Raw genomic sequence first — 11,320 nt, 5'->3', positions numbered from 1 at the left:
ATTGCAGAACACCGTATGTTGGCGTTTGCGTTTCGCTCGGGCTCCATTAAACAATACTCCCATAACAATACTCAGCAAATTGGTAGTCAGTGAGGGAGGAGGCAAGAGCAGCATACTGGATTACCTGGCACACCCCATCACTCTCACTTTCCTCCCGGATAATTCTTCAATAAGGAAAAAAGGGTCACTTATACAGCTGCTGGAGTGGGTGTGCTGTGTTCACTTTGAATCGATGGACGTATGGTCTTGCGCCCCAAGCCCGGGCAAACAACAAGAAAGAAACACAAGCAGGCGGAAGCAATCGCGGCAGAATGGACATTAGGACCCGGAAAATAAATGTCATCTGGTCCGGTCTGTTGAGGTGCGGGTAAGCCGCAGGCTTAAACATATGTCCTTGACCGGAACCCTTGTCTAATATTTTGAAAAGTCAACATGCGTATGTAGTAGTTCTCGAGTGTGATCTCCGTCAATGTCGTCCAGGCCCAAAGCATCCCCACACACAGCACACTGCAGTTACTCTCACTGTCCTTGGCACAGGCGGATGGATGAGGTTGGTGTGATGGCTGCACAGGAATAGTCCACAGGGGCACAATGCGGCTTGCTGCACAGTAGCATGAGAAAGCACCACCCCATGGTCTTGGAGCACTTTTATTTACAAAAACATTCAAGGCACACTTAAAAGCACCGCAAGCCGTCCCGCAGCATCGGGCCTGCACGTAACACCACGGCCGCCATTAGATCTCATGCTGCATACTAGCCTCAGAAAGACGTGACGGCCCGGGTTACGCCATGTGTCTCATCTTGTGTTGTTCTGCGCCTACGTGGCAGCCAACAAACAGCAACCCTAAATCATTCAACAGGACAATTAGAAAACCCGCCCCAAACACACCTCCAGGCCGCTGCCTCCCATAATGCCTATTTGAGCCCTGTGAGGAAGGAGAAATGTGATGGATGGAGTGTATGTTGCAATCAGATGAACCTGGGCTCCACAACTCACCTTGACCTCAACTCAATTGCCCAGATTGTTGGGGATGTTGGACCCCAGACCGCGAAACAAGAGAGAAAGCACGCCAACAAGTGCTCGTGCATATTAAGGGAACTCCTTTCTTAAGACCTGGTAATGGATTAAAAGCACTCTCAAGCGTCGAAACCCCATGGATTTAGTAGACTTGGGAACCAGATGCTTAGAATGCCAAGACGTCTGCAAGAATGCTAGTCAATCAAGGAAAATTGGCGAAAGGGGATCGTGCTAATCGTTTTGCTCTTAGCAATCTCAATTGTAGGCTTATTAGATTAAATACCACTTTTTTTTTCCATGTAAAGTTTGGACTTGACTTTACTATCGTATAATTTTATAATAGCTATCGCTACCCCCATCACACACAACTGTTGGCCCATTTCTCAAAAACCCCCATGTATGATAATAGTAAACATTCAACTATTAGTCCCTACTACACAAATATCGTAAAGAATTTAGTAAAATACAAGAACCAAACAAGAATACCCATGTAATGAGTAGGGATGGGTCACAAGCTTTCTGAACTGAGTTGAGACCAATGTCGTCTGTTCACTGTTGGGGGCACATATCTAGAGGAAAACAAATATTTTGCATTTCCCTAACATCTCTGTCTTGAAGGTAATTTGGTCGTAATTTGAGTGACTGAGTGCAGCCACAACAGGTATTTGCAGGAAATATTGATGACACAGGACACAAAGTACAACTGTTCATAGTGGAGATTTAGGTTGGACCTCCCGTGAGGAAGTGAGTCTTTGCCTAAAAAGTTTCTTGATCCTCCAAGGTCTTGTGTTAAGAACAGAGGGTTCTTAAGTTGCTGTGTAACTGACGTGTCTCTGTCCTACAACAAAAAAGTCACGAAGAGATAGAGAGAGAGGAGAGACAGAGACAGAAGACATTCATGCAGTCTCCTCTGAATAGTTGTGTCTGTTACTTGAACTCCGTGAAGCATTTATTTGGGCTGCAATTTCTGAGGCTGGTAACTCGAATKAACTTATTGTCTAGAGCAGAGGTAACTCTGGGTCTTCCTTTCCTGTGGCGGTCCTCATGAGAACCAGTTTCATCATAGCGCTTGACGGTTTCTGCGACTGCACTTAAAGACACTTTCAAAGTTCTTGCCATTTTTCATATAGACTGACCATCATGTCTTAGAGTAATAATGGACTGTTGTTTCTCTTTGCTTATTTGAGCTGTTCTTGCCATAATATGGACTTGGTATTTTACGAAATAGGGCTGTCTTCTGTATTTCACCCCTACATTGTCACAACACAACTGATTGTCTCAAACGCATTAAGAAGGAAAGAAATTCCACAAATTAACTTTTAACAAGGCACACCTGTTAATTGATATGCATTCCAGGTGACTACGTCATGAAGATAGTTGAGAGAATGCCAAGAGTGTGCAAAGCTGTCATCAAGGCAAAGAGTGGCTACTTTGAAGAATCTCAAGTATAAATATATTTTGATTTGTTTAACACTTTTTTGGTTACTACATGATTCCATATGTGTTATTTCATAGTTTTGATGTCTTCACTATTATTCTACAATGTAGAAAATAGTAAAAATAAAGAAAAACCCTTGAATGAGTAGGTGTCCAAACTTTTGACTGGTACTSTATATACAATATAAAACTATGTAGGGCTGGGCGATATCGCCAACATATCATATCACAATATTGTTCTCTGAATAGCAAAACTTCTACATATGTTTTATGAGTAGTGCATGACCCTTGAATGGATACAAAATAGTACTAAGTGGTTTTAATGGGCTTTCTCCATTCTGATGGTTTAATACTCAACCAAACYAGGACAAAACTGACTGTGAAGTAGTCCAATCTGTAGAACWTTTAATTCAGCACTGTATCAAAATATTGTTATAGACAGTGTTGTAAAAATACGTACCGGTATGTGAATCCATACCGGTATACCAGTATTCATGATGCATCGCCCAGCCCTAAAACTATAGGGTAGTTTAACAGTACCAGACACAGATTAAGTCTAGTCCTGAATTTGAAAGTGATTTTCATGGAGATTCTCCATTGAGCATGCTTTTTATTCCCAGACTTAGTCTATGTTCTGGAAACCACCCCTATGTGTTCTACAGTATGTACTTCTATGGTCTCAATAGACTTCAGTCAGTAGCGTCTCGTGGCTCTGTGATTGGTTAGTAGCATCTCTCGTGTTCCTTTGATTAGCCGAGCTGTGAGCGGTGGCGTGCAGACAGGCAGACAGGTAGGCAGAGCGTGGCCCCGTGCGCAAGCAGTGACTGTGACACGCAGTGACACGCCTAACCCCCCTGCCCTGTGCCTCTCCTCTCTCGTCTGGCGTACCTCTCCAAACTGGCCCCACGTTTCTCGACTACGAAGGGCCCCGATGGCTGCCTGGGCCTAGAGCCAGTCAGTCTGCAAGGCAAAACAAGCATCCATGTCTGTCTCTACTGTGGTGTACACCAGCCATAGACATAGAACCGTTCATCTATTTCTACACCACACTGGACTTTAGCTTTGTCTTTAGTCTGGCTTACGGTTGAGATGGTGACTTTTAACTTTGAATGTCTCACCTGTTATTGCCATTGAAAAACAGCCTTTTAAACAATTTATTAGAGAGGATTTTACAGGAAAACAACAACAACAACATAGACAATGTAGCAACACGATTTTAAATAGTGCAGGAAATACAAACCCATAACCAATCCCCCTAATCACCATAGAAGTACACTCCCTCAAACCCCTCCATGTTGTCTCCTGTCTCCTATTGACACTACAGTAAGTACACTCCTGTGTGTGTGTGTGCGTGTGCTGTGTTTGTGTGTGTGCTGTCGTGGTGTGTGTGGTTGTGTCGTGTGTGCTGTCGTGTGTGCCACCATTCGTCTGTTGTGCTGTCCGGCTGCCGCCAATGCACGTGCCGTGAAACACAAACTGCTGTTAGCTGTCGTTGTGGGTGTGTGTAGTGCGCGGTGTGTGCGACCCATGCTGCTGCATGCATTAGTGGTGTTGTGTCTGTGTGTTGTCTATGTCGTGTGTGTGTCATGTGCTGTGTGTGTGTGTGTGGTGTAGTGTGTGTGGTGTGTCGTGTGTGTGGTAATGCCAGACGCCATAGTCCAGCAAAGGCCTCCGATGTGTGATAGTGATGACTGATGAGTGTGGGGTCGCTGAGTGCCTCGAACAGCTGTGTGTGTCGGATGTGTGTGTGCTGTGTGCAGTGCAGCGGCCCATTTGTGTCCGGAGCTGAAGGCCTCCAAGTGTGGAACATGTGTGATGATGTGATAATCGTCATGATGGGGCTCCTGTCCCGCTGTCATCATCTTAGACTGATGGTGCGAGCAGAACAAACCCAGCCGCGACGCCCCATGAACAGAATAACAGGAAACCCGACAGACCACTCCTGCCCAGCACACAAGAATAAAGAAACCCGAAGCCCAGACCGCCCACGCAGACCAGAAACCACGAGAACCAAAGAGCTGCAACGCAACATGTGTCGTGCGTGTGAGTATGTGTGTGTAAGTGTGTAGATAATGACAGTATGGCAAGAATGCGTGTGTGAGTATGTCCGATGGTTGTGGTGTGTGTGTGTGCTAGATGAGTGTGGAATGTGTGTCGTGACGTGCGTAGATGGTGGTCTCGACAGTAAAACCACAAAGAACACCACGAGAATAGACCAGTGTGTGATGTAAGTAGTGATAGAGCAAAACAAGACAAATCTCGTGTGATCGGCCTGGTAAAGCACGTAAAGCAGAAAAACAAGAGCAGCAGAATAGGAATGTTTGTCTGTGTGCGTGCTGACACTCACTGTGTGTGCTGTGCCGCCACCTGCGTGCTTCTGTCTCACATATTGTAACATCTCTACTCTGTAAATCCACACTGCAGCAGATGAAAACAACCTTAATCTTATCTCCCCTGTTATTTACTCACCGGAGGGTTTTGTTGTGGTGGTTTATCCTTCAGGTATGAAGTGCTGTGTCTGACCTGGCCTCATYCYTGTCTGCGTCCCAAATGGCACCAAAATCCATATATAGTGCACTACTTTGAAACAGAACCCTATGGGCCCTGGTTAAAAGTAGTGTACTATATAGAGAATAGGGTGCCATTTGGGAGGCAGACCATCTTTCATTCAAACACACATCTATTTTTCTCTGATATTTGAGAAACAAGAAAGTTCATTCTTGGTCCATTATTGCAGTAGCTTTCTATCTTTCACAGGAGCCTGTAGATTGTGTTTACACCGTGTTTTCTCCCGTTCAGGGATTACCGGAATGAAAGAGGGAAGAGATTGGTGTCTACACAGACAGTAGTTATATTGTACACTTACTGGTCTGCCGAACAGGTAATACATAGTACTACTGAAAGAAAATCACTATATAAAAAAACTATTCTGTAAATCCTTTCATATACAAGTCATACTCGTTCTCAGACCTAAAACTCAAACAAAAGTACTTTCACTGAGGTAAAAGAGTTGTTAGTTTGACAGCTGTATTTCTCTTATCTTCAGGCATATTGAGAGTGATACAGTCATAATGTCATTATGTTACACTGTCAAGTGTCTACAGTATCTGTCATTATGTGATACTGGTATATGTAACTCACCCTTCATAGAGGTTGCAGGTGTCCACACAGATGCGTCCCCGGCTGAAGTAGCGACAGGACAGGCACTGGTCTGGTCCCGGCCCCCAGCAGCCAGCGTCYGAACACAGAGGCTCACACACCATCCGCTCAGTAGCTGAGAAACACAGGAATACAGGTTAAGACTAGGGTTAGGGGACAGACAGAAGGTCAAAAACCATCCACAGTAGCATGACAGGGTTAGGTACTGGACAATATTGATCTTTTTTTATTGGAAAGGATATGGGTGGAGCCATTGGCTACTAAAATTACAACTTTTATTTTTCAAGGCTACTGTGTTAATCTGAGGCCAATCAGTCAAACAGTGGTTTCAACTCAACCATGAGCTCTCCTTTCTCTCCTCTCTCTCTCTCTTCCAGGTCCATCKGAGGGAGGGTGGATCAATGGTCACATGTTTATTGTCTATACTGTACTGTCTGTGTGTCTGCCATCTGCAAAAGGTAATGCCAGGCAGACACACCATGCAGGTCTATGTCAAAGCCCCTTTCTTAGAAGTTCATGGGGAAATTAGAGCATTAGAGCATCTAAGTTAGAGCATCTAACAAGGTAGAGCTGAAGCAGAAAGGTAGAGACATGTCCCACCATGCAGATCTATCTCAAAGATCCTTTGTTAGAAGTGGAAGTGTATGGTGATGTGATTCCGGGAATCCCGGTTGGAAGATTTACGGAATCTGGATAAGAGCGTCTGCTAAATGACTTAAATGTAATGTAAATGAATAAGCAGGAAATCCAGAATTTTCAGACCGTGATTTTCTGGAAAACCTGGGAATTAGGGGGAAAGACAGCTGATTTTTGCAACCCTAATCTGTCTGTAGAGTGCTAAGGTAGAGAGGGAGACGGACAGGTGGGTCTGTGAGAGGAGACCGACTGTGGAGCTGAATGTGGAGCAGGCTGTAGTTGTGTTCTCCCATTATGTTCTCCCAGTTGTGTTCTCCCAGTAATAGTGCTAACCAGGTAGTAAATTAGCTTCAGTAACACCTGGATGTACAAGCTAACTGTGATGACGAATGACAAGACAAGAAAAAAAGGGAGAAAAAACAAATAAATAAAGTTGAAAATCAGTCCTAAACTCTGTCATTATCTTTTCAGCATCAGCAGATTCTAGCAAAGATAATGATTAAGGCGGCTTTTAGTCCAACTGTCTCTCTGTGCAGGAAATAGGCTCTCTGTACTTAACTGATATGAGTGGACGGATGCCATACCACTACAGTAGGAGCAGCCTACTATCAGTGCATAATAATACCAGGAGTGAGATCTCTCTCCAGCTCGGTTTATAATATTATATGGTTGCTATATAGTCTCTCGTGACATACTGTTCAAATSTAGAAGCCGGCCAGCGGACACTTCAGATTCATTTTCTAGGTTCCAAGATTGTTACCCAACATTGTACACGGCATTGTGAGAAGTCGAGGGTCTGTGGGGTGAGGGGTGAGGGCTACTATTTCATACAACAGTTCTGTCTCAAATGGTACCCTTCTACCAATATAGTGCACTACATTTGACCAGGGCCCTATATACAGTGGTCAAAAATAGTGCACTACGTARCGAATAGRGTACCATTTGGGACATGTCAGAAGTGATTTCCATTCCCCATGCAGCAGGATGCAATGTCTGGCAGGTCCACAGCATCAGAGAGCAACAGGCTGTCTGGCCTGGCCTAGTTCAGCTCTTCACTGCTCCGCTCTGCCACTGGCTCCGTACTGGCTTCCCCTCCCCATCGGAGCAGCATAAAGAGACTGCATGTGTTTGTTAGGCACCAGAGACRGAGCTGACAGAACTACAGTCACAATCATTCACCAGAGACRGAGCTGACAGAACTACAGTCACAATCATTGCACCCTCACTTTGAGGTTCAGGCCAGATGTAAGCCAGGGGGCATTCTGTGTTTTGGTGTCATGTCCAGAATGGTTACACATTTTGAAAACAAGAAGCAATATAGTGAGAGAGAGAGCGACGGGGGGGATAGAGAGAGGAAGAGAGAAAGTGTTAGAGAGGGGGGAAAAGGAACAAATTGAAAAAAGTGCTTGTGAGGGCAGAGCATGAAAGCATTGAGATCCGTGTGATACAAAAGCATCTCTGTTCCAGTTCCAAGGCCTCACTTTGTGCTTCAGAGCCGTAGGTAACCAGGCCAGGAAAGAGAAACAGAGATAGGGAGACGAGAGACAGAGAGAGAGAGAGAGACCGAGAGAGAGAGAAGAGAGAGAAGAGGAAGTGGAGAGAGAGAGAGAGAGAGAGAAGGGGGAAGAGGAGCGGAGAGAACGGAGAGCGGAGGGGAGATAGCAGAGAGAAAGAGAGAAAGAGAGAGAAAGGGGGGAGAGAAGAGAATGACTCAGAGACATAGAGAGAGGGAGAGAGAGAGAAGAGAGAGAGAGAGAGAGGAGAGATGGGGGGAGAGAGAGAGGACAGAGCAAGAGCGAGTAGAGAGAGAGAGAAAGAGAGAGAAGGGGAGATAGAGAGAGACAGGAGAGACAGAGAAAGAGAGACCAGAGAGAAGAGAGGACAGGAGAGAGAGGGAAGGGAGGAGAGAGAAGACGAAAGAGAGAGAGAGAGAGAGAGAGAGAGCGAGAGAGGGAGAGAGAGAGAGGAGAGAGAGAGGAGAGAGAGAGAGAGAGAGAGAGAGAGAGAAGAGAGAGAGAGAGAGAGAGATTGGAGAGAGAAGAAGAGAGAAAGAGAGCAAGAGAGAGAGAAGAGACAAGAGAGAGAGAGAGGAGAGAGAAAGAGACAAGAGAAAGAGGAGAGAGAAGAGAAAGAGAGAGGACAGGGGGAGAGAGAGAAGAGAGAGAGAGAGAAGGGGGAGAGAGAGAGAGACCAGAGAGCAGAGGGAGGGGGGAGAGAGAGAGACGAGATAGAGAGAGAGAGAAGAGAGAAGGAGGAGAAGAGAGAGAGAGATAGAAGAGAGAGAGAAGGGGGGAGAGAGAGACAAGAGATAGAGGAGAAGAACGAGAGAGAGAGAAAGAGAGAGAGAGAGAAAGTGGAGAGAGAGAGAAGAGAGAGAGAAGGGGGAAAGAGAGAGACAGAGAGAGACGGAGAGCGAGAAGGGGAGATAGAGAGAGACAGAGAGAAAGAGAGGAAAGGGAAGAGGAATGACTCAGAGACATAGAGAGAGAGAGAGAGAAGAGAGAGAGAGAGAGAAGAGAGAGGAAGAGTGTTGGAAGAGAGAGAGAGACGAGAGAGAGAGAGAGAGAGAGAGAGGTAAAAGAGAGAGAGAGGGAGGAGAAATGCAGAGAGAGCAGAGAACGAGAAAGAGAGAAGGGGGCGAGAGAGAGAGGACCAGACAGAGAGAGAGGAAGAGAGAATGTCTGGAGAGGAGAGACGAGAGCAGAAAAGAGAGAGAGAGAGAGAGTAGGGGATGAGAGAGGAGGAGAGGAGGAGAGAAGGAAGAGAGAAGAGAGAGAAGAGAGAGACGAGAGAAAGAGAGGGTGCGAGAGAGAGCAGAGAAGAAGAGAGAAAGAGAACAAGAGAGAGAGAGAGAGAGAGACGAGGAGAGGAGACGAGAGAAGCAGAGAGACGGAGAGACGAAGAGAGAGAAGGAAGAAGAGAGAGCAAGAGAGAGAGTGAGGAAGGAGAGAGAGGGAAGAGAGACAGACGAGAGAGAGAGGACGAAGGGGGAGAGAGAGAGAGAAGAGAATAGAGAGAAAGAGAGATGGAAGGAGGAGAGAGAGAGAGGATAGAGAGGAGAGAAGAAGGGGGGTAGAGAGAGACAGATGATAGAGAGAGAAGAGAGAGGAGAGAGAGAGAGGAGAAATGGAGGGAATGAACAAAGGATCAAAAGTGCGAAATCAACGTTTCTGACCCCTCTTTAAAACACACAGTTTGGACTCCATGAACGTCAGGTACATCTCCAGGGAGACGAGGAGATGCTCGAGGGGACTGTGGAATGAGCCGAGCAACCAGAGCCGAGAGAACGCTTCCAACAACGTTCCGTTACCGGGAGACAATACCCATCACTGTTGCATCACACATAACATCCTACTTCTTAATGAAAAACGGGGGAGTGAAAAAGGAAGACATTTAAGAATGAAATAAAAACACCACATGTCCCTTTGATTCTCATCAAGGTTATTCAGGGATGAAGAGAAGAGACCTAAATGTGGATGTAAGGCTGTGTCCCAAATGGCACCCTATTGCCTGTATAGTGTACTGCTTTGATCAGAGCCGTATGGGCTCTCATCGAAAGTAGTGCACTAAATGTGCCATTGTGCCTGGTCAAAAGTAGTGCACTATATAGGAAATAGTGTGCCAGGCACATTATGTAGTAATTACAGTGAGTGTGTTGTGTGAATGCTTCAGGAAGCTCCTGTCTCCTCTGCTTTCTCCTMCATAACAAAGAGAACAGTCAACAGAGCCGCATAGAAACCTTAATGAGGAGAGAAGCAGCAGCTGGGGTAGAGATGTCTACCTTGAGCTATGGCTGGGCTTACACACATGCACACACGCATGCCTAAGGCTGGAATTTTAGTAGGAGAGAAACCAGTGGTAACTGAATTCTCTCAATAGTCCAATTTCACCACAATATTTCACAATTGTATCTGTGTATAAACATTTTGACTGTTGGCATATCAGTGACATCTAAGTTGGGTTAGGACTGAAATTTGTGTGTGTGTGTGTATGTGTGTACAGACGTGTATGTGCTTTTGTGCATGCATGCATTTGTATGTGTGTATGTGTGTGTGTATGTGTGTGTGTGTGTGTATGTGTGTGTGTGTGACTCACTACACTCTTTGGGGTCTCTGTTGTTGCGTATGAGGACCTTCTGGTTGTTGGCTCTGAACAGGCCGGTCCAGTTGACGGTGTTGTAGTAGCACAGCTGACTGTTATTGGTGATGTACACGTTACCAGCACTGATCTCATTCAGGGACTGGAGCTGGAGGGATGAGATCCACCGCTGCTTCAACACTAGGAGAGAGATACCACTGGGAGAGAGTCCTACTGTTTCCCCTATTGGGCTGATGTTGAATGCATTCCCGAAGTCCTCAGGACATGGATAGACATCCAATTTCCATGTCAATCTTGAGCGGTCTTGCTGAGCTTTGCAAGACTTTAAGAGAGCAGTGTGAGTTGGCTTGCTAAACATGCTCGTTACAGGAATAACATTAACTGACCTTTATCTTATGTTCTCTTCATCTCTACCCTATTCTGTCTGCTTCTGCCTCTTTCTTCTCCCCCTCTCTCTCTCCCTCTCTCTCACTCTCTCTCTCTCTACTCTCTCTCCTCTCTCTCCCTCTCTCTCATCTCTCTCTCTCACTCTCTCTCCTCCCCTCTCCTTTCTCTCACTCTCTCACTCTCATCTCTCTCTACTCTCTCTCCTCTTCTCACTCTCTCTCTCTCTCTACTCTCTCTCCTCCCTCTCCTCTCTCTCACTCTCTGTCTCTCTACTCCTCTCTCTCTCTCTCACTTCTCTCTCTCCTCTCCTCTCTCTCTCTCTCCTCTCTCTCTCTCTTTCTCTCTTTCTCTCTCTCTCTCTCCTCTCTCTCCTCTCTTCTCTCTACTCTCTCTCTCTCTTCTCCTTTCTCTCTTTTTCTCTCTCTTGCTCATTTGGTATTCTTCACCTTTTTCCCCTCCATCTTACGTCTCTTTCTTTCTCCAACGCCTCTCTCTATCTTCCCTCTTCCCCCCACTACCTTTTCCCTTTCTATCTTCCCCCTTTCCTCTCCTTCTCCCTTTTCCTCCCGCTCCCCTCTCTCTCAT

The 11,320-nt window shown here is 45.9% G+C and overlaps 1 protein-coding gene across 1 annotated transcript in view; it reads right to left on the bottom strand.

The window, feature by feature from the left end:
- The window catches only part of erbb4b (erb-b2 receptor tyrosine kinase 4b), a 627,991-nt gene that overhangs the window by 135,005 nt on the left and 481,666 nt on the right, over positions 1-11,320 (bottom strand). Inside the window, 3 exon segments of the mRNA XM_070446280.1 lie at positions 125-164; positions 5,597-5,729; positions 10,346-10,545. Coding sequence (XP_070302381.1) covers positions 125-164; positions 5,597-5,729; positions 10,346-10,545 — 373 coding nt within the window.

This window comes from Salvelinus sp. IW2-2015, linkage group LG2 (assembly GCF_002910315.2).
Source record: "Salvelinus sp. IW2-2015 linkage group LG2, ASM291031v2, whole genome shotgun sequence".
NCBI lineage: Eukaryota > Metazoa > Chordata > Actinopteri > Salmoniformes > Salmonidae > Salvelinus > Salvelinus sp. IW2-2015.
This window is presented reverse-complemented; position numbering and strand designations above follow the sequence as displayed.